The sequence below is a fragment of the Grampus griseus genome (assembly GCF_964374135.1).
Source record: "Grampus griseus genome assembly, chromosome: 17".
In the NCBI taxonomy this organism is placed as follows: Eukaryota; Metazoa; Chordata; class Mammalia; order Artiodactyla; family Delphinidae; genus Grampus; species Grampus griseus.
In genome coordinates this window covers 32,799,084-32,823,861 of record NC_139011.1, presented here as the reverse complement: position 1 = coordinate 32,823,861, position 24,778 = coordinate 32,799,084, and the positions used below count along the sequence as shown (strand labels likewise).

Below are 24,778 nucleotides of genomic sequence, written 5' to 3'. Positions count from 1 at the left end.
GTCTTTGCCTCCAAGCTAATGGCTACTCTGTCTGCAATTGTGTTTCTTTATCTTAAGCTGTTATTGTTCCATCTTTCACAAGATGAGTAGTTTGCAGGTATGATATCTTGTCCCGTACATCTTTTCTCCTAACAAGTCTTTGTGAGTCCTACAAATAATGCATTTATTTCTAAGCCCCCGCCCCTGGTGGTATGCACCAACTCTGCATTCAGTGACCATCTGGTAACTTGAAATCAGCCACAGTGGGAGTATTTAGCCTTCAGAAATGAGCCGACTCTGTAAATCAGAACTTTTTCCTTTTGAATAGCTGGTTGTTAAATACGTATAAGCACACCACTTCCTATCTGTACCCATCACAGAGAATGAAAGGATTAAGTGACTCAACTCTATTCAGCTATCATTACAGTAGTTTATACTCTGATTTGGTACTTCATACTGGAGATAATACCTCAGTATATAGCCCAGATAAAACAACCATTCCACTCATTTCTATTCATTAAACATCCATTGAGTTTCTAGTCAGGCACTACTGATCTAGATAATGAGAATACTAAAATAAATATGACAGTAATTATCCTCAAGGAATTTATAATCTAGCAGGATAGATAGATGGTAGATAAATAGATGATAGATAGATAGATAGATAGATGACAGATGATAGATAGATAAGAGAGACAGAGACTGAGACAGAGAGACATGATAAAGGTATAAGAAAGGCATAAATTAGTTTAGGAATACTCAAGGCAGTGATTAATTCTCTTTGAAGGAATTAAAGAGTTTTCTAGCTGGGATTTCATTTGCAGGATACTGTTTACAAAACTAAATCTTAAACTAACCCTCAGTTTTCTGTGGCCTTTTCTCACTGTCTTCTCCCTCCAAAGTAGAGAACTTAACACAAAATACCTTCTTTAGGAGTCCTATCTAAAGAAAATTATCTATTTACAGGCAGATTTTTACACAGTCAGCATTCAAATCAGACAATGATAAGAACTTTGGCTAGGACAGAGAAAAAATCATCTGGAAATAGCTCCTCAAAAAGCAAGTACCTACAGTTGTGCTACTAACAAAACACAACTTCTACTCTCTTTGAATTATTATATGGAATAAAAATAAGATGATGCAAATGAGAGCATCTTCTTGCTCTTATGATTGTTTCATTTACCACAGTGCCAGGACTCCCTCTGCTCTGTTCTTTTCTCCTCTAGACCCGCCAGACTGATATCAAGAGCCCTGCCCAGAAATTCAGCCCCCCTCTTATCTTCCAAAGCTTATGTTTGCCTCAATTTTTTCCTACTTTCGATCTAGTCATGTTTTCTCTCTGAATGTGATGTAAATATTCCTCCAAGTACTTCTTGATGGCCTAAATTTTTTTTCTTCAAACGTGAGCTTTCTTGCTTCCCAGTATTTTGCCATAACCAATTCTTGGACTAGAGTTTTAGACAATAAATCGCAGTTTTATGGTGAGATTCAATAAATTGAAGACAAGCAATGCTTAAGGACGTCTCGTAGAGGTTCACGTACAAAGCTCAAATGACCTGAGTTGCTGAGATGCTGTAGAGAACTCAAACTAGGAAATTACTTAATCTAAGAACTTGAAATGAGTATATAGGAGAAAATGAAAATTTTATTTTAGAAATCTGAGTTTACTTTTTTCTCAGGAATATTATTATAAAATTTTGATAATAACTTCCCTTGCAGTAGAGCTCTGCTGATGTACTGTTGCTTTCCACTAATGTTAGATAAATAGGGAGAACATTAACTTTTCCAGGCCACTTAAGAACTGTAGGGTCTGGAACATCCCGGAGAACAATAATTTCCCGTAAATTTTTCTGCTTCATGATCTGCTTAATAGTAATGTACAAAACATCAAAATGTTGTCGGGAAAAGCTCCCTCACTGTCGTCCAAGACTTTAATGATCTCCAGTCAGCACAATTTTCAGCTGAGATCCTGTAATCCTATGCAGTAAACCTTCTTTGTTTGTTTCATTAAAGATAATGATGAGCACATCATCCATTGTTCATGTCAGCTGGAAACTAATAGATGCTAATTGTTTAAAGCATTTATTGTATAGTGCCAAAACAATACCAACCATTTCCTAAATAAATGAACTTATTCACATTCGTAACTCATTACCTTGGTATAATAATAATTTAGCTGCTTCTGTCTCACTTAAATTATATAACTTTTGTTTTTCATACTTTAGGAAAAGCAAAAAGAATGAACCATTTTAAAAGTAAACTCCCATAGTAGGTCATTTATAACTTCGATTTGGGTTTTTTGTGAATTATATACTTAAAGATGCTATAATCTAAATGTATCCAAAATACGTTCCTCTGAAGTTTTACTTTTAAAACTTTTTCCCATTATTTCTCACTTTCCAAATTTCTCATTCTGTTGATCATGTGTCTGTTTTTAATGGAAGCCTGAGCTATATCCCAAAGGTAAACATGTTAGAAATAGACAGAAAAATGCATTTGGTACAAGCCTTAGGTAGACAACAAAATCATCATCAAACTAGAGCTTTTAGCTAATTTGTAGTTTTCCTTTATTTAAACTATTCCGTTCGGTGTCTTTTTATTTATGACCCGCTGCTTTCGGTGTTGGAAATGAGCAGCTGCTATGCGCTAAGCACACGATTGGGTATTTTGAATATATTATTTCTCTTACTCCTCACAAGAATCCTTAAAATGAAATTTATCCTTATCTTACTGGTACAAAAGCTAAACCTCTGAGTTTAAATTAAATTAAATCTTTGACTCTTAGGTGCTAAGAGACTTACAAAGATAAGGAAGATATTGTTCTGGCTTTTTGGAGCTTTTATTCTAATAGAAGGTTTGAAAACTACCAATAAATATGAATACACTCACACCCACACACAGACACACACACACACACACCTATAACAAGAGGTAGCATGTGATGAATTATATAAAGGCTTAAAACTATAGTATGTGGAATCTTATCTTTCCTTAAATTTTGCATATCCAAAATTTTAGCTCAGCAAACTAGATTATGTGAGAGGTCTTAGCCAAAGATATGTGCAATGTATATATACCATGTGTGTTTAAAAAAAAAAAATTCTTAAGCCTTAGGCTAACCTGTATGTACCTGTGAATCATAGCAACAGGATCAAAAGTCATGATGACCTGAAAAGACAAAGGCTAGAATATGCAAAGTCAGAATACCAACTACTGAAATACAAAAGTCAAAAAGCAGTTAGGATTCAGAAATGAAGGCAAAGAAAATCAGAAAAGAACCAATCAGGAAGACATGGGATACACAGGTACCAGGTGGCTTTGGATATTAGGATAAAGTACCAGAAGCAAATATTAAAAATGAGGCATCTTCTATGTCAGCCAAGAAGTGTCATTTATTTCCTGCTGAGATAAAGCTATTCCTTATCCTGCAGTTGAGAATTAGTAGTTCCCTATGAAGCGATGGAATATGAATGAACCTGTCCAAACGGGCAGGTGAGGCCTGAGAACATACTAGGGGGAAAGTTTGATTTAATATTTTATTTTGCTTTATAAATATATTTTCTGAAATGTGTCTCTTAGATATATATAGAAATAGGTACATTTTATTATAGCTTAGAGCAGTCTTAAAATAATAAATTTACTCTTGGGTATTTTACCTAATATTTCTTTTGGTAAATATATTCCTGGAATTGATACTAAGCCAGTATTCAGCTACTATCTAATCATCATGATCATCATTGTCATCATTTGTCATTTATTAAACACTTCTTATGTGTCCAATATTGTGCTAAGTGCTTTATGTACATTGTTTTATTTAATCCTTGCAGCAAACCTAGGAGATGGGTATGATTGTTGTCCACATTTTAACAGATAAAAAACTGGAACTCAGGATCACAAACCTAATAACTTATGTAGCCAAGATTCATACCAATGATTCAGTCTCACTGCAGAGCATGTGCTTTTCATGATTACATTTACCCTTAGTACTTCCTGAAGTTAAAAGTTGTGGCTTTTCATTTGCATTTAGATGATGTAGTAATCCCATGAGCAAAAGCAAAGAAAAAAATGTAATACCAAAACTGCTTTTCTATTCAATGATAAATTATTTTTAAAGGCATAAATAGCAATATGCTTCTCCTTTTTATTATAAATTCTAAGAATGAGTAAGATAAAGTTCTCCCAATGCAGTGTAGTATTGGGAACAATTTAATAATTTTGAAAAATTTCTTGAAACATCCATTTTTCATATATATATGAAATGTTCAAAAATGGAAATTACTTCCATTTGTGTCTCAACTTGAGATCAAATTTACTTTTAATAAATATCATGGAAAAAATACATATATACATATATCCAACGTTATCTATGCTAGACAGTATATACTGGCTATATATGTGTATATATTATATATATATATTTTTTAAATATAATGGTTAACATAGATAATATTGGATCCAACCACTGAAATGCTGTTCTAGGCAATGGCTGAAGACATTGTCATTTAAAGTAAATTGTTTTGATTTTTTTTTTTTTTTCTTTGCGGTGCGCTGGCCTCTCACTGTTGTGGCCTCTCCCGTTGCGGAGCACAGGCTCCGGACGTGCAGGCTCAGCGACCATGGCTCACGGGCCCAGCCGCTCCGCGGCATGTGGGATCCTCCCGGACCGGGGCACGAACCCGTGTCTCCTGCATCGGCAGGCAGACTCTCAACCACTGCGCCACCAGGGAAGCCCTAACTGTATTTTTTTTTGATAATTTAGAATTCCAACAAAGTCGAAAGTTAGAGTGGATTAAGAAAGGCCATATCTCACCTAATATAAATATATATTTCTAGGTTAAGGATTTGATTATTAAAATTTTGTGTAGCCTTCAAAATAATTCTTATATTTTACATTTAAAGAAAATGACCAGTTATTAACTCAAAAATATACAACAAGATACTGAGGGATCCTGGGGGAAAAAACCCCAGCTCATTTGAATCTGATCTAATGTTTACGCTACACCCTACTGCCATTCAACTTGTCTTACCAAAATGTTTATATCTAGCTAATATTTTCAGTGAATTGTTGTTCATACAGAACTATTTATTAGGGTAATGATTATTCAAGTCACAGTAAATGGTTTATATAAGATAATCATCTTTCTAATGCTTTATGAAATTTGCCAGTATCTATGATTTAAAAGATCTCCATTGTGAAATTGACGAAGTAAGGATTTTTCACCATTATGTTTAAGAGCATATTTACAAAAAAAAACTAGTCTCTTAACCTAGTAATAGCCATCAGGTAGTAATCATACAGTAATAATACTGGCTGCATTATTTTATATTATACCAGACACCACACATGTATTATTTCTAATTTTCCAAACATCCCTGCAAGGAAGATATTATTTTCCCTATTATTTTATAAACAGTGTTTTAAAGGTGAAATAATTTGCTCAAGTTTACCCAGCTAGCAAGTTTTCCTTACTCCACATTTTTCAGACTTCAAAACCTATTCTTTTTTACATTCCACATGTCATTAACATAAAGCATTTATGAAGGTTTTCAATTTATCAGAATATTTGAACACCCAGAACACCCTGCACCCTGGCAGATGACCATCTGATTATTTCAGTTCCAGAAAGTTTGAACTATTGTAAATAATAATGATTTTTTCTAGTACTTCTAGGATTCATCAAAATTCCAGCAACCATTCAGAAATTAAACTTGCTCTTTTCTCTTGGCTTTTCTTTAAAAAGTTAGTGTTTTAATAATTAGATTTTATATTATCTCTAGGTTTTCAGTGAAGCATAATGGATTAAAGAGAAAATTGATGCTACTAAAATTGGTTTTTATAAGTTACAATGGCAACTTCATCATACTTTTTTTTCAAATTCAGAAATAAAAAAAATTTTTCTTCCTAATATTAAGCCAAATGTTTATTTCCCAGATTTTACCTAAATGTTCTTCCCTGAGGCCATTCCTGTTGTGAAACTGTTTTAATGGTCTTCATTGGGGTGTGGTAAAAATTCTCTAATTGTCATTGCTAAAAACAAGGGTTTCATATAAACTGAACTTTTCTTTTAGGATAATTGCCATTCACTTTTGTTTTATATGCAACTGAGTGGGGTTTTGCAGTATCCTCTGTGGACAATTAAAGTGCTGAAATAGGAGAAGCGAATAATTGCTTTGTGTGGTAATACTGACAACTTCTGCGTGTTTGTCAATCTGTGTTAACAGTATCGATCAGGATGGGATCCTCATAGAGGGGCAGATAATATTTCCACTAAATCTTCGGACAGTGATGTAAGTGATATATCTGCGGTTTCAAGGACTAGTAGTGCTTCTCGTTTCAGCAGCACAAGCTACATGTCTGTCCAATCAGAACGGCCAAGAGGAAATAAGAAAATCAGGTGAGTAAGGGGACTTTAAGCAGGAAGTTCCTCTAAATATATTTTAGAAGATCTTTATTTTTCTTTGGATAAATGTAAAATCTTTTACTTCTAAAAGGTTAATATATATCATTAAGACAATAAGAACTTCTGTACAGATTACTTTTAATTATATTTTGGTCTCCATTTCAAACTTCTTGCACAGAAAAGTTTTACAGAACTTATAGCTATCTTCTTACTAGATTATTTGAAATAATATCATTAGGTATTTTTTCATGTTTGTTATTTAAAAAGTAATTCTTTTATTATATCTTTACTGAAATTAAAGTGATGGTTAAGTGAAGACCTGAATTTTTTAATATTCTAAGGAATATGAAAAATCATATTTTAGAGGGGATTTTTCCTAGCTGAATACATTTTAGTAATTCAGAAAACACAAGAACATTACTTTTTTAGTAAGGTGCTCTCCCATCCTCTTGAAACTTTTTATAAATGCATGGAAAAAATTCTCAGTTTCTCAAGAAAATTTATAAATGTAATGTATGTTTTTTAGTGTAATTTTCATTTGTCACCCAACCTATAGACTTTATGGACACTTGAGCTAAATTAGTCTTTTTTTACTCCTATTGGATCAAAACAAAACAGTAATGGAGAGACCACAATTTTTTCCATGCAACTTTGTAACAGGACAATATGATTGAAAAACAATTATGATTTAAATGTTGCTTACACAGTGCTTCTCTGGTGTACACTGGAGAAAAAGTTTTCAATGCTTAAAAGATGTCATTTTTATTTATGTTTTAGTAGTTATCATTACTTTTCTATTTAATTTTGTATGCACTTTTTCTTGACTTTTTCTTTCTGTTTTGTGTTTATTTGCATGCCTTCAATTTATTTTGCTTTCAAAAGGCCAAAGGGAATAGAAGAGGGAGGGAAAGAAGGGGATAAGCATGAAGAGATAGTTCATGAGGAAGAAGAGGTAAAGGAAGAAAGAATTAATGAGAATGAGAAAGGGAAAGAGATTACAAAAACATGTAATAAGGAGAAAAACAGAGAATCAGGAGACGAGGAAAAAACACAAGATATACCTGAACAAGGGAAAGAAAAAGAACAGTGGAATAAAGAGGATTTGCAAAAGCAATTCTCGCAAGATGATGACAGGTAAAATTTGCTCATTTTCGTAGACATTTCCCATTAGTAATGTCCTTTCTCCTACTCTTAAAAACTATTTTGCCATTTACATTTGGTTTATTTTCTTGTGTTTTATCTATTTAGCTTCTAATGCAACTAATTAATATTAGCAAATTATTACCTAACAGATTGATTTATTAAACAGTCTTTAATTTGTATACCATAGCTCTGAGAGTCTGATTTAATTGGGTTTTTAAGTTCTTTTTGACTAGGTGGATCAAAGGTAAATTTCCCTTTAGTTTTTTTAGCATGAATTACTGTATATCTTCCTCATTTGTAGGGTCAAACCTTTAAAATGAGGTTCTGAAGGGGCTGAAAAAATGTAGCCTGCACTATAAGAAATACTATATACTAGAACTTTTAAAATGAATGGCAAAATAGGTAGCAAAAAGTAAACTTTATTCTGTCTCTGAATAAAGAAAAAAGCAAGTCCTTTGCCTGTCATAGTTATCTGGTGGGGTCTAGTGCAGTTCTGATTCCTGAGGAAGATTGTGGAGTAGGAACAGTGGTCTTTGATACTCTGAGAAGATAGAGGCCTTAGGGCTTATTAGAAGGCAGACATGTTGACTTAGCCCCCTCTAGAAATTCATTCAGCTAGAGAAACTGCCAGAGAAGGAGCTTTGAACAGGGGAAAAGGGAAGAAACATAATCAGCAAGGCATAACAACAACTATGTTTTCATTTTCATAACACAATGCACTAAGTAAATATGAAACCATCTTTACAGTGCTGTACTGAAAGTCATGTCGGCACAAGTCCGCAGTAGACTCCATCCTTCTGCCTGAGGAGATGAGACCTGTCTAGTTACATTTCTCTGAGACTGAGAATTGCAAATCATGTGCAATTTGGAGGAATTTGGTTTTCTAGTAATCCATCCAGACCTTGATTTTGTGCTAGAATGCACATGGCATAATACTCACCCCGATTGTAAGCCAAATTTTGCTTTATTGTATCTAAATCCAATCTCAGTTTGTGCTTTACCCGGACTTAAAGAGAAAGATAATTGGAATAAATGTTTACCCCCTGGGTATACAATTCAGTGGTCTAATTCTGTGACACTTCACCTTCTGTCTCAGATTGGTATATTTAACTATATCTGTGATCTATGAAGGTTTCTATGTAACAGACACAAAACCTAAAAGTAAATCTTAAATTAGGCATATTTTGTGATTCGAGTCTAAACTAGTAATTTCAAGTCTATTTCGTTGTTTATCTAACTTTTGATAATTACATTACCTTATTAATGAAGAGCATTTTTCTGGTTTATTTGGCATTGGGTCATTTCATCATTAATTCACAGAGAAAACTTTCCAAGATTTCCTTGGAAAGAGACACAGAGTTTCCTTTCTTCCAAAAGCAGAGCAAAATGTGAGCCTCTAATGTGTTTTCCATTCTATAAACTGTGTAAAGGAGAACACATGAGCCCCTTGGTGTCTGCCTGGAGCCAAAAGCCTATGTTAGCATATCTGGCTTGGTGGGGAAAAGTTTGAAGAAGATTATAACCTTGAGTTCTCGATTTTTTAATATTACTTTCTTCACCATTTTCTTCTTGAAAAGACCACATTATTTTACACAGGAAAGGGAAAGATGGTATATTCCTAGCAATGAGTCATCAAGGCATTGTACTCTGCTTAAGTAACTATAATACTTTCGCAACTGTAAACCTTAGGGGGCCAGGCTGATGTCTCTAGGGAACATATATTCCATATGATGGCAAAAAGTGTCAACTGCAATTATTTGTGAGAAAATGCTGGTGTTGCTAATTAATTATTGCAGCATAGGATCTTGAATTTGCTTTCATTTCTCAGAATAAAATGAACAGTCTTTATTCCAAGAGAAGCTATGTCTGAGTACTGCCAGTAACATTTCGTTTTGGTAGTTGATGAACAGAATCATAGATTGTTTAAATGCCAAAAACAACTTACGTGCTTATACAACATTATTGGAAATAATCTTATTCTATAATGCATCATTGACATTTACTTGTAATCCAAATTTTGTAAAGGAAAAAACTTTTTCTGACTTCAGGGTTTAAGTATCTATAGCAATGCTGGTATACTTAAAATTAACACAGTGACTACAATGAACCAAATCCATTTTAGTTGCTATTTTCATTACAGTAATTGTATCTCATTGTGTGATACAGAATTATGTTGTTTGTGTTATAGTAAGTCTATTAAAGTAAGTCTTCTGAATGTACTAGTAGGAAATGAATAGCAAAAAGTAAATTCAAAAAAGGTCCATTAAATATTTGAATATAATATGTTTTCAAAGTTGATTAATAAATAATACATTCACATTTAGCTATTTATATTTCCACACATGTATATTAGCCTGGTTAAATGCCCCCCTACCATTAATGATTATTTGGTAATCATTTCTAGAAAATCCAAAATTATATTTACCATTTAAAATATTTTTCTCAAAAAAAAAAAAAAATATTTTTCTCACTCTCTGTACATAGGTATCTGTCTACATTATATCTATCTACATTTGCTGATTACATACCATATATATGTGGTAGGCTGGCCCAGAAAAAAAGTGTTCAGATGTAAGGAGAAATCATTCGTTCAAACAATATTTATTCAGAAAATTTGTCAGGCAATATATACTATGAACTGGGGGATAGAGGTGAAATTAAGCATTTCTAAACTTCTAAGCCTGAGGGTGAAGCAGTTTCTTAGACTTGTGTAGATGGATGTTTAAGGATAGATCCATATCCAGAAAATTTCATCAAGAAACCTAAACTAATTCACAAGGATATTTGATGGAAGAATTTGGCACAAGAAGTGGAGATCTTAAGTAAATCTGCAGTGGAAGATAGAAAAACAAATATTGAACAGTATAGTATTGTCAAAACCAACAACATTTGGTAGCTTTGTGATCAGATTACTCATCCATTCCCCCAGGTTCTGTTCTGGGCATATAAGAAAAAGAAAAAATAATTCAAGAAACTCATTATCTATAAATTTTCATAGATAACCAAATAAGATATACCGAGCCTCAACAGATTGCCTGCTTCTCAGGTCCTCTCATATTTTTGTATTACCCAGCTTTCCTTTTAATGGAAATGTTACAGTTTATAATGAATGCACTGCCTAAAAACTTTATGGCTTCATTATTGTAAAACAGGTTCAAGATCTACGCTAAGAGTGAAATATTCACACAAAGATTTGCATTAATGAAGACTACACAGAAAACCTTTTGAGGATTTGTGTGGATCTGATATTTAGCAAATTTTTGTGCTTTACATTCTTACAGAAGAGTCAATTTAAAAATGATTATTTGTAAGGCCAAAATATAAATAAAAAGTTTCAAAAATCAAAAAAAAATTTAGTTCTCAGGCATGTCTATAAACGGTATGGAATTATGTTTTTAAAGAAAACGTTCTTGAGATAGGAAAATGTTTTAAAGGAAAAAGATGGCATCAGTTCAAATGTTCATGAATAGCTGTTTTTAAGACTTAAGCCATCTAAATTATCTAGCAAAAAGTTCTTATAGTCTTTAAAAGGGCAAGCAGAATAATTGTTAATGAAATATTTATTACTGCTAACTTATAGATCAGAGTTACAGATCAGAGTTAAAATGTGATAATACATTTTCCTGACTATGTAATATAACGACGCGTACCGCATATTTACTCCTATGTTATAGACCTCCTCTGTTTTATGATTGTGCATAAAAAGGGGACTTTTTAAAAAAACACCAAATATCACTCTTAGAATTTTGATCATGTAAGGACCCAGGAATTTGCATTTTAAAAACAACCCACCCCCCCCAAGTGGTTATGACGCTGTCCTTCCTCTCTTTTGGGTTGCTTATATTTCCTAATGAATACTACGGTCAGCTTGTCAATTTGGGGGGAAAAAGGCAGCTGCGCTTTTTGACTGGGATTGTGTTTAATTAGATCAATTTGGGGATTATTGCCATCTTAAAAAATGTTGTCTTCCAATCCATGAGCACAAGGTGTTCCATTTACTTATGTTTACTTTCTCTGGATGATGTTTCATAGTTTTCAGGGAACATATACTTCTTTTTTTGAAATTTATTCCAAGTATTTTATTTTTGGTGCTATTTTAAGTGGAATTATTTTATTAATTTCATTTTGAGACTGATCATTGCTAGTATATAGAAACACAATTTATTTTTATAAATTGATCTTGAAACCTGCAACTGTGCTGTATTCATTTATTAGCTCTAAAAGTTTTTAGTTAATTCTTTAGGATATTCTATATGAGATCATGTCATCTGTGAAACAAGATTACTTGATTACTTCCTCCTTTCTGATCTGAATGCCTTTTTATTTCTTTGTCTTGCCTAATTGACCTGGCTAAAACCATCACTACAATGTTAAATAGAAATGCTCATGGAAAGTTCTTAAAAGAAACAGCCTAGTAGAATTACTTTGCATTAGGTCTAAAAGCATTTTTGAGGATGTCTCCTGTGCCACTCATCCATTTTAGAATAGTCTATATGAAACTTTCTTTTAAAATTTTGTGAGCAGCTCTCTTAAAGAATAGATGTATCTACTTCACTGAAAACAAAACAATGTAATCCATTGTATGTTCTCTTTATCTAGTCTATCAGGAAGTTCAAGTTCATAGCCAAAAGACATGATAATTCCATTCAATTTCTTGAACTACATTATATTATAATCATTATATTATATATAATAATTGATATTTTTATTTTTGCCTCTTTTCTGAGGCTTTGCTCCTTTACCTCTATTTTATTACAATTGTGTTATGTAACTTTTTTAAAAAACTGCCTCAAATTGTATATGCTGCTAACTCGGAACAGTTTTCATATAGTATCCTGCCAACCTTTAGAATTCAACACCTTTACATTCTCTTCTTGAAATGCTCTTTTCTCTGAGCTCTTGTGATTGTACATTCCTTTAGTTCTCTAACCATCTCTCTGATCACCTCTGTCTTCTCTGGGAGCATTCTCTCTGCCCCTTCCATGTTGACATTTTCCAGAATCCCATACTAGGCCTTCTTTTCTTTACGTGTTCTATCTTGATGCTGCCTTCTATTCCGTGGCTTCCAGTAGCATCTGTGTATTGATGGCTTCCAAAACTGTATTTCCAGCCCAGGTTTCTTCCTTAACCATCTGCCAGATCTATCCAGTCCTGTCCTTGCCATCTTCTTGTCTGTCCTGGGGGCGTACCAAACTCAGCATGTAAAATTAAATTCATCATACTGTCACAGAACAGGCAACTACATTTAATAACCCACTCCTCCTTTTGTGCTCTCTTTCTCGGTGGGTGGCACTGGCACCCTCCCATTTGCCCAAACCAGGAACCTAGGCGTCACTCGACTAGTTCTTCTCCACTGAGCATGATTCCCTCCCTCCAATCAAGTCTTATTAATCTTAATGCTTAATTATCTCTGAAGTATTCCATTTCTCCCTAACCCTATATCTACTTCTATAATTTAAGCTATTATCTCTTATGGAGATTAGTTTAGTAGTTTAGTTTCATAGATTAGTTTAGTAGGAAAATCTTGTCTTTTAAAAATAATAGCCCTTAAATCTGAACTCGTTATGCTAATAGCATAAAAACATGAGTAGTCAGTTTTTCTGAAGTTGTTCCTTTGTGAATTGTGTACTTTTAAAAGATGAATTTTATGGGATGTGAATATATCTTTTAAAATGCTCAGAAGTTCTCTGCAAAAAAAAAAAAAAAAAATCTGTAATTGGTGTTGCTTCTTCAGTAACTATTATGAGTGTAGTGGTGATAAAATGCAGATGATATTTTGTTTAAGGTTAAGTTTGTCAAGCATGTCTTTTTTTTCTATTCCAATACTTCTTAAGAGCCACCTTTCCTTAAAATGTTCATGGGGAAGCAGTGTGTTCAAGAAAGCACCAGGTCTTAGTTAAGATGGTAGTAAAAAGGGTTAGGAATGAGTGGTCAGGGGATAGCTTTGTAACAGCGCCACCTGGCGTTGCTTTGCTGCTGGTGTCACCACATTTTCAGAGCGGTCTTTACAGCTAACTCATAATATTTATACTTCAATACCACATCTCTATTCTTTGATATGAAATCGGAGATCAGTGTTAATTAAAATTTACTCCCACATCTTACATAAATTAATAGACTTATTCAAAGAATAATTGAAAGAGACCTATTCAATTTAATTGACTTTGTAGTGTAATCGTTATTAGCAATTCTGTTAATTTGTATTTCTGTGGTGACTGGTTATTCTATCCTGTTATCACACAGGAAATCTTATTCAGAGATGCCTACCCAGATTCATTTTTACTGATTAATTAATTGCATTCTGGTTAGAATAGCAATTTAGGATTATATACATTTAAAATGTCCATTAACATTCATTTACATATTAAACTTTTGTTTTCTAGCATTACCACTACTGATTAACCTATAGGTAAATAATGTTTCTATTTACCTATCTGCTATAATGGATACAATTCATTTTTATTTATAACATTGTTAACGTTTATTTCTAACATTTTCCCCACTGGCTGTATGTTAGAGAGTAAAATAAATTTAGTGTGAAAGTAGAGAAATAATTAAATTGGAATGACTTCTACCATACAAAATAATAGCAGTAGAAAAAACTGCTGCAGTAGTTTCCATCATATTCAATATTTATTTTTACAAGCCAAAAAGGACGATTAATTCACAACTGTTATTCTAGACTACATGCAATATTCTGACAGTGACTCCTAATAGAACTACAGGTATCCCTCAGGATGAACAAATTTAACATATAGAAGTTTGATTTTTATAGAAATAATAAAAATAATACCAAGTTTGAAGTCAAAGGATTCCCGCGCATGAGTATTATTGTGTTAGATACCAGTATATCAGTACAGTGCGGTACTGTATGGTGTGGCTTCATTTTCAAATGCTGATTCTCCATATGGAAAGGGGGAGTCTAATCTTAAGTGATCAAAAGTCAAAAAAAGAAAATCCACAAACACCCATCCTGAGACTTTAGAACCGTAATGACATAATTCCAATCTTTAATTTTTAACCTTATCTTGATTTCAGTCTTTCACATTTACTGGCCCTTTTCCTCACAGGCTCTTGCTTTTATTCCTTTGTGTATATGCTCATGTTGCTTCTGGTGTCTAAAGCATAGTTTCTTTCTTTCTCTTTATGAGTAAAGTATCTGCCCATCCTTCAATATTCAAGTCAAATACAAATTCATCCAAGAGACACCTCCTCTGCTCTTCCTCCGTAATTTATCTAATATTCTTTTACAGTAACAGTTTCTCCTGTGGTGCTCATTTTCCTCCCCTGTGATATAGTTAATTATGTATGCATTTAATCTTCCATTGTTGACCATTAGTTAGCCTTTTGAGGATATGTATTTATCATTTTTATCTTTTTGTTGTCTTACCTCTCAATATCTACAATACCTCACACATAGTAGGCACTCAATAAAAGTTTGTGCATGAATGTGTGAATCAGTGAGATCATAATAAAGCAGTGGAAGTTTAGAGGTGTGAAGAGCTTCTGACATAGTGCAGTACCCAACATGCTCATCTCAATCTTCTCTGACAACAATGACCAAGAGGTCACTTTTTTCCCCAATGGAAAGAAACCTATTTATTTCAGAAGTCAGTGGAATTTACTTCAGAGGAGTTTGTTTTATGACACATATGTATTCCAGTCAGAAAAGATTTAGTTGGTTGGTTGGTTTACTGATTTGATATATGATGAATGATAATCATTATTTTATAGATAAAAATCCTGTATAAAGTCTAATAAGAATGGGAGAAAAACAGACAAGAAAAGATAGCAAAGGGTTCATTAGACAGTATTTGAAGATTAGACGAACTCATACCAGTCTAATGTGTCCCAAAAGAACGGTGTAAAATGAATTCTAAAATCCTATTGAAAGGTGCAAAGATGAGAGAAATGACTTCATTTGGGGATGGCAAAAATAAGAAACTTTGTAGATTAGTCTTCTGAGACTTTCTATCAAAATATTTTGAATAGATGATATGTAGCATTTAATACTGAAGTTATCTGAAGACAACTGCATATTTTCAGGACACTAAGTATTAACCAACTTAATTTTACTATTTCTGTTTATCATGGAGCATGAATTACTACCTTCCATGATGCACCTGTCATGTGCAGAGACTTAGCCTTCCAGTCTGGCACGTTGGGGATTGAGCTGGCTTGCTGTGCAAAGTTGTGAATAAGAACTTCATGCCATGTTACACTGACTCATAGTAAGCATAATGTCACTTATCCTCATCCAGAATTTATTTTTAGTATTATAAGTAATACCTAAGTCCTCCGAAAATATACATGAGAGATATATAGCATGACCGCTAAAACTTAGCTCTGGATTCAGACAAAACTGGGTTGAATCCTAGTTCTGCCAGTTCCTAACAATATAAACTTGGGCAAATAAAAAACACTTTCTTCACCTATATATTGGGGGTAATAATAATAATATTCTTGCAGGGTTGCCATTTAATAAGATTATATCCTGAAAGCTTCTAACATCATTCCTGGCACATGACAAGCATTTGATATATAATAGGGGTTGATAAAGAAAGAAAAGGAGAGGAGATGGAAAATACATTTATGAAATTCTCACTTTTTTAAGCTTTTAGATCTGCATATTTCATAGAAACTTTCCTATAACACTTTGCTAGATGACAATTCAGAATAAGACAGATCCTTCATATGTTTTGTACAAGAGAAAATAATTTCTGAAATGCAAAAAAAGATTTTATTATAAGATCATTTTACAAAGTAATAAATATAGTAGAGATTCTGGAAAATTTTTATGGGATGTGTTTCATAGTTTGAAGTGATGGACCTTTAATGGTTTTGGAGTTAAAATGATTTTATTCCTAAATTGCCTTCGTTTATTCAGCCAATATTTTTGAACATCTTCTATATGCCAGATTCTGTGCTAAAATACTGGCTAACAAGACCTAATTCCTTCCCTCAAAGAGCTTAAAGTCCAGAGGGGAGATAGAGAATTTTAATATGTGATTTGATAATGCTTACCTTTAGTAAAACATTTAGAATAAGTGAACTGAGGCAGGAAGAGACAAGTGATTCTTTCAGCATTATCCAGGATAGGAAAACAATGTCAGAAGAAAATCCACAATTTCTTATAAGCCACTAACCATTCAAAGTCTTTCTGAATTAATAGCTTAAGAACATATTTGAAGTTTGTCAAATAGTTGTCTTAGCTCCGATGCAAACCAAGCATAAGGCTTTTTAAAAATCTTTTAAAAAATACAATAATTAAAACATTATATATTATTTTTCACTTGAGTCTCCTAGGTTCTCCTCCTTAGTTGTTTGTTTTTTAATCTTCCTGCTATGTAAATCTGAAAGGGTCTGTCTCTAGCTAAAATCAGTCAGCAATGTACGAATATGAAGTGTGAATACTTAGAAATATAAAAACAAATCTTTTGAATCAATGCTTTCCAAGTGTATTTCCAGAAATTCCCATGAACTGATGATTAAAAATAACTGGTTTTAAGGTCAATAAATTTGTACTACACATGCTGTCCTTATCTTCGAGATTCATAGTATACATCAGCATTCTGAGAAGTTCTGCAAAAAAGTTGTGTTTAAGCCAGCATTCCCCAAACTTTATGATGGACTATTTTAATGTAATGTTTTCAAAATGTATTTGGGAAGTGTGCTTTGATCTCAATGACATGCTTTAATTTTTCATTTCTAACTTTGGCTTTCATTCTCTCCGTGAAATAAATATTTTTATTTTTGCTGAGCTTAAGCATAGAATTATGGTACAAAACTTGGGATTGCCCAGAAGAGATCCTTGGAGCTGCGAAAACTTACTATAAGGATTGATCTTGTCCCTAAAGAAGCAGACAGGTGGGACTAGGAAAAGGATTGTAAAATCAAATAGGAATTAGCAAATCCAACAAAAAGGAGAAGTACTATCCAAGGAATATGGATAAGATTTATCTTTCAAGTAATGGCAATAAGAGAGGGGATACATAGAAATAGCTTATATATTTCAGCAAATATCATGAACATTGATCATTTTGCTGACTTTTCATGTATATTTTAAAGTTTAATTCACTCTATTGTTTAGGGAATCACTTCAAATAAAGCACTTAAGCGGCAATGTAAAGAGATGGAGTTGATGAGTGGCCCATTTTATATCTTTTTTATCCTTTTCTATACTTGCAATAACACATTTGCTTGGAACCATTATTTTCAGAGAGGAAAGGAGATTACAGGTGTAGAGCTTTATTTATGTCATATATACGCATGTGTGTATATATATGTATGTGGGTGTGTATGTGTGTCTACATGCCATGCTCTAATCTAGCACACACTTAGTAAAAGTCTCCCAATTTCCCTCTATATGAATTACTTCATCTTACTCTAACTTGATGCCTTCTTAGTTCTAATTTTCTAGACTCCCAGAGTTGGTTTTACATTGTTATTTAATGGTCATGTAGTGCATGATTCCCATATCCAGTATTTTAGCACGTCATTAAGCTTTAGTATTTCTGCCATTAATTGGTATACATACTCTTCATTAAAAGAATTAAGCCTATACATTATATAGAATAAACAACAACCTTCTCTTTATGTTTAAGGATATATAAAATATTCATCAAGGTCTATCAATATAATAATCAGTAAATACTATAAGGGACATATTTATGTACTCGTTAATTTAATTATAGCTACTTCATTGTGCTAGTATACTTTCGAAGTCTCCACCACTTTATTGTTATATTGTTTTAACAAATAATAATGTTAGTATCATATTTGTAGAGTGCTTTATTGGTTAAAAACTGATTTTATATATCATACATATATCCAAATATGATATATATAAGTATATAATATAGTATATTGATGCATTATATACTTTAATATTATATGTATACATTATTTATATGTTATGTACACATTATTTATATATCATATATACATATGTATATAGGATGAGATTTTAACAGTAAACTTGAGAGGTTGACAGAGAGGTTTTTACTCTTTACATTTTGAGATGAGGATTCTCCTGGTTTAAGGTTCTGATCTGCTCTAATAAAATAAATTTAAAATTTGGGCTCAATCTGTACAAGTGGTTATCACTATAAAAATGAAAGGAAACTTTGATTTAGGCGTGCTGCTCTCAGATATTTAGGCGGTATTGAAATTTTAGCTTCATGGGAGCAGTGTCTCCATCTGTTCTGGCAGTGCTGTATCCCCAGTCCCCAGTCCCTAGTGTAGGCCCTCAGCAAATACTTGTTGAAGGATGAATGGATCAACGAATGCCTAATTATTTCAGTATTTTTTTAAAATGTGTTTTTTGTTAAAACAGCTGAAAGACAATGAATAAGAAAGACAATTCTAAAGAATATTTTAAAATATCAAATAATTAGATAAAATTAAGTGCCTTTTCCCACTATTCCTTTAACCACTATGAAATATTATAATCATCATATTCCTCTGCTTAATTACAATTTTTCTTATTAGTGATTCACAAAATCTTAATGTAGAGCTTCTCTTTCATAGCTGGACTATAATACACAGAAAGCCACACATCATTATTGGAAAAGACTTTAGAAGTTATCTAGTACTCTGAACTTAGGAAGGAATCCTCCTGTATCCGTGGTTCCCAAACCAAGCTCATAAACATATCACTAGGAGAGCTTTTTAAAAACACAATTCTGTACCCTTGACATGAGCATTCTATTCCAGTATATCTAGATGTGATGACCAGTAACCCTATACAATATCATTAATGGTTGATTATCTAATCTGCCTGAAGAATTCAGAACTATCTAACCTTATAAGGCAGCATTATATTCTTAGACATCTGTAACTACCAGAAAGACTTTCCTTAATTGAGCCAAAACCTACCTGCCTCTAACTTTAAAAAAATGTTCAATGTCTTAATTTGGAGAGTGATTATAAAAGTATTTACTTTATAATTATTCTTTAATCAAACATATGTCTTATGCACTCCTTTGTATTTGTATTTCACAACTTTAAGAACATGAAAACAGGATTAGAAGAGGGAGTTGTGTCAGGGATTATCATCTCAGAAATGAACCAAGTTATATTTAATCCACTGGTTTTATATATAGATACACTATATATATATATATGAATATATAAATATAATCTAATAATAGAATGTATAAATATAATCTACAACCAGTAGGATATATACAACCAGCGTTGTATATAAATATATATGCATATGATAATTCTTCTTTGGTGCAGTTCTTCATGTTTTTTATAAATCTTTTATGCTCCAACCCTAGACTGCTGATCTCAAATTATGTGGGTTTTTTTTTTCAATACAACAAACTATTCCCACTATCAAATTTTATTGAGGGCTACTAAAAGATGTTTAAGCAATTCATTGATTTTTTTTAAAATCCACAGTTTTTAGTCTTTTACCACAGTATAAAATAGGATAATGAAATAATAGCTCCTTTATTTAAAAAAAATAAACTAACCACAAATAAGGGAAATGTCAAATCATGATCTGTTTGGTAGATACATTGTTATGCAGCTTGTGTAGTTAAGTTAATAAACCTAAATTTGTCTCTAACAAATACATTGTTCTGATATTAGAATTCCTAGTTTATGTCAAATTTTATTTCTACATGGAAAGTAATTTTCATGTTCTCCAAGTGTGTTAAAAATATTCTTACTGTTGTTTTAAAATTATTATTTACCTTTAAAACAAAAACAGCACATACCTAAGTGAAATTCTGTTTGGGCATTTTAAATGGTTTTTTTTCCCAGGATAAATGTTTGCCATGTTCCATTTATCTCTATTACATTTATATCTGCATTTCATTCACTATGAACAAATTGTTTCTCCATTTGAGGTTATTGCACAATTTAATATTAAATCAATATATCATACATCTTGTATTGAAAGGTTGAAAATAACTTCAAAATGTGAAAATTTACCTCTTTAGCACAATTTTAAAACATTAAAAGTTTGTAACAATGATTTTTAAAAAAAAAAACAGGAATGTGAAGATGAAAGAGGACTCACAGGTGTTCATCTCTGATATGAAAGACATTGAAAGAATTAGTTAATATATTTTATTTAAGAAATATATAAATTGTGCTATAAAACGTTTAAACTAGTCTTTTGTGTAAAGTCAAATCTAGTCATTAGTAGTATTTAAGCCTTTAGAAATCTGCTCATAAATGTTAATATCTAATATTTCTGTTAGTCAAAGTAAGACTCCAGAACCAACTCCTTTACTTTGAAAAATCTGAGAGTTCCATTTTTCTGAAGTGATGGATTAGATATCCATGCCTTAATCATCAGGAGAGTTGCTTTGGAGAATAATAGACTAAAAATTCAATATTCCTACAATGCTTTTATTGTTCAATTTTGTTTTTTTCTTTTTTAACTTATTTAAATTTTTCATTTACATAAATTTCTAAGCAAAATATTTAGACTCTGATAGCTTTTTAAGTTTGTATTGAAGGATTGCAATTTTTTTTTTTTTTTTTTTTTTGTGGTACGCTGGCCTCTCACTGTTGTGGCCTCTCCCGTTGCGGAGCACAGGCTTCGGACGCGCAGGCTCAGTGGCCATGGCTCACGGGCCCAGCCGCTCCGCGGCATGTGGGATCTTCCCGGACCGGGGCACGAACCCGTTTCCTTGCATCAGCAGGTGGACTCCCAACCACTGCGTCACCAGGGAAGCCCTTGTGTTCTTTTTGATGATAGCCATTCTAACAGGTGTGAGGAGATATCTCATTGTGGTTTTGATTCACATTTCCCTGACGATTAGCGATGGTGAACATCTTTTCATATGCCTGTTGGGCATCTGCATTTTCTCTTTGTAAAAATGTCTGTTCGGGTCTTCTGCCCATTTTTTAATCAAGGTTTTTTTTTTTTTTATGTTGAGTTGTATGAGCTGTTTATGTATATTGGCTATGAATCCCTTATCAGTCATATCATTTGCAAATATCTTCTCCCATATTCCGTAGGTTGTCTTTTCATTTTGTCAATGGTTTCCTTTGCTGTGCAAAAGCTTTTAAGTTTAGTTAGGTCTCACTTATTTATTTTTGATTTTAGTTGCTTTAGGAGATGGATCCAAAGATATATTGCTACAATTTTTGTCAAAAGTGTTCTTTGTTTTCCTCTAGGAGTTTTATGGTTTCCAGTCTTACATTTAGGTCTTTAATCCATTTTGAGTTTATTTTTGTATATGGTGTTAGAGAATGTTCTAATTTCATTAGTTTACATGTAGCTGTCCAGTTTTCCCAGCACCACCTATTGAAGAGACTATCTTTTCTCCATTGTACATTCTTGCCTCCTTTGTCACAGATTAATTAACCATAAATGTGTGGGTTTATTTCTGGGCTCTCTATTCAGCCCCATTAATCTATGTGTCTGTTTTTGTGCTGGTACCATTGTGTTGATTACTATAGCTTTTTAGTAATAGCCTGAAGTCAGGGAGCGTGATTTCTCCAGCTCTGTTTTTCTTCTCAAGATTGTTTTGGCTATTTGAGGTCTTTTGTGTTTCCATACAAATTTTAAAATTATTTGCTCTAGTTCTATGAAAAATGCCATTGGTATTTTGATAAGGATTGCACTGAATTTGTAGATTGCCTTGGGTAGTATGGTCATTTTAACAATATTAATTCTTCCAATCCAAGAACATGATATATCTTTTCATCTGTTTGTGTCATCTTCAGTTTCTTTCATCAGTGTCATAGTTTTCCAAGTACAGGTCTTTTACCTCCATAGGTAGATTTATTCCTAGGTATTTTATTCTTTTGATGCAGTGGCAAATGGGATTGTTTTGTTTATTTCTCTTTCTGATAGTTCGTTGTTAGTGTATAGAAATGCAACAGATTTCTGTATATTAATTTTTTATCCTACAACTTTACCAGATTCATTGATGAACTCCAGTAGTTTTCTGGTGGCATTTTTAGGATTTTCTGTGTAAAATATTATGTCATCTGCGAACAGTGACAAGTTTTACGTCTTCCTTTCCAATTTAGATTACTTTTATTGGGACAAAGTCTTTCACTTTTCCTCCTGACAATGTAGAAACAATTGCTCAGTGTTTCTGGTATTGCCAAACTAGAAACAAACTACCTAGAATTGTAATTAGTTACAATTTACTCTCATGCTTTACCAGAAATAGGAAAGTAACATAAAAACTACCTACACCAGGATAACTGCGATTTCTTCTAAAGGCAACCTTCACAGAATTTTCTGCAGACTTATTAAGTGTAATTTCTGTGACTCCTACAGTTATAGTGTTCTAATACTAGTCTGGGGATCTTAAAGTCAAAAGGCTTAACAGGACCAAGTAGGTAATATGCGTGATTAAAATCAGATTTAAGGACGAGGTAGTGTTGGTACTCTGGCCAACTGGAAAGCGCATGCTCCCTTTGAAGGGGGAAATTGCTGCTCGGCTTCAGCCAGTTGTTGGCACACAGGCGTGCAGGCGGTATTGCCAGATCTCATGTTTCAGGAAACCAAGACCCCTAATTCTTACATTAACTTTGTAAACCACTCTGCTGGACAAAGAAGGTGTACATCAGTGGGCCAGATCTGCTGGATGGGCCATGAGTTTGCAGCTGAAATAGTAATTATTGTTAAAATAATGACCATGAGTTACTAAAAGTTCCAAATGGTCAAAAAAGGAATAAATTACATCCTTCATATTGTTCTTAGAAAACTGCTCATGTGTTTTAGAACATTCTTTAGTAATGTATATACAGATTAATCAGAATATTGCATTTCTAAAATATTCATGTTAATGATTATCTAGATAGGTAAGTTGATAGGTAGGTAAGTAGGTAGAGAGAGAGATGTTATAAACAAATTAAACTCATTTTTCTCTGATAACAAGCAAAATAATAGGATGTTATATGGAATTATTGTGTATAATACTGTAAAGTCCTTAACAGATACAAAAGGAAGTTCTGTAATGGATTTTAAGTGTATAGGAATGGAGCTAATTATAGAAATGCTAAATAAGTATAAATAAATGATGCTGCCCATGTGAAAAACTGTGTTTTCTATATTTTATAATATGACTACCTAGATTAAGGGGAAATTAAATTAAGCTTTATTGAGATTGTTAGAAAATAAAAACAGTTAAATTCTAAAAATTGTTTTAATAAAAGCAGCTCTTTAAAATGCAAAATTCAATAACTATTCTTGATTGATTTAGGGTTCATATGGTATACAGTGAGATAAACTGAATTTGATACTTTTAGCTAGTAGTTTTGGAATTTAGGAGATACTGTTTAATTTACCATGAAAGAGAATGGTTTCCATTTTGTTTTTAACTCTGATCAAATGTGTGTCTAAAACCAAATAGGCATGGCATATTACAATGTAGTAATTGTTATTATTTATAAAGATAAATAAGATTCCTTTAAAAAAAAAGACCAATTTTTCTATTGTTCTAACAAGTATAAACAGTATATCTCTCATAATATACTTCTCAGATTCATTTTTTAAATGATAAAGGCCTTTTCTTAATCACTCTAAGTATAATAAAATATTGCATGAATTTGGAGTAATTCAGTAACTGAATAACATCAATAACTGTGCTTTGGTAATCTGGTCACAGCTTTGCCATCTTTTTTTTTTTTTTTTTTGATCTAGTAACTCAGAAATTTATTTATGCAAGTTTAATACAGCTTTGTCCAAAATTCATCACACTGTACATGTTAATATTTAAATTATATAAATGATATATATGAGCATACAGTGTGTATATTGGCATATTTTCTTTATTTCATGGATATAATCTAGTACATTCAAACAGGTTTACAGTTTTAGGGTAATGGAACTCTAAATTTTTGTAGGAATATATACCTTTGAAAGAAAACTTGTCTTTGAGAATTTCCAGACAATGTAACTATGTGCAAAATAATATTTACATTTTCTATTGATTGGTTATGCAGAGTATTATCTTCTGCTTTAATCAACAAAACCCAATATCTTAAGATAAGTATTTGGGAAATTTTGTCTTCTCTCTTATACTGAATTCTGAGATCTCTACATAGCCTTATCAAATTTCTGGTTCCACTCAGGCTGCTCAATATCTGTACACACTTAAATATCTAAATGTATAATTTAAGGGAATTCTTAAGTTTTTGAATTGATTTCCTACTGGGACATTTATATTATGATTACGTAGATTGTTTAGAATCATGTGAAGAGCATAGTAGAAATGGATTGCAGTTCTGGACAGAATATGCCATGAACTTCTATTGGCATTGACTACTGA

General features: G+C 32.5%; 1 protein-coding gene across 28 annotated transcripts in view; it reads left to right on the top strand.

Moving 5' to 3' along the window:
- The window catches only part of RIMS2 (regulating synaptic membrane exocytosis 2), a gene marked incomplete at its 5' end in the record, with an annotated part of 569,746 nt that overhangs the window by 441,480 nt on the left and 103,488 nt on the right, over window positions 1–24,778 (top strand). For 9 of the 28 annotated variants that reach the window (XM_082675035.1, XM_082675034.1, XM_082675036.1 and 6 more), the window contains one exon: window positions 6,202–6,374. The exons of 16 other annotated variants lie outside the window; for them this stretch is intronic. In XM_082675035.1, coding sequence (XP_082531161.1) covers window positions 6,202–6,374 — 173 coding nt within the window. Of the gene's footprint in view, window positions 1–6,201; window positions 6,375–7,262; window positions 7,515–24,778 lie in introns of all 28 variants that reach the window. 3 more of the 28 variants (XM_082675032.1, XM_082675021.1, XM_082675010.1) reach the window with 1 other exon arrangement.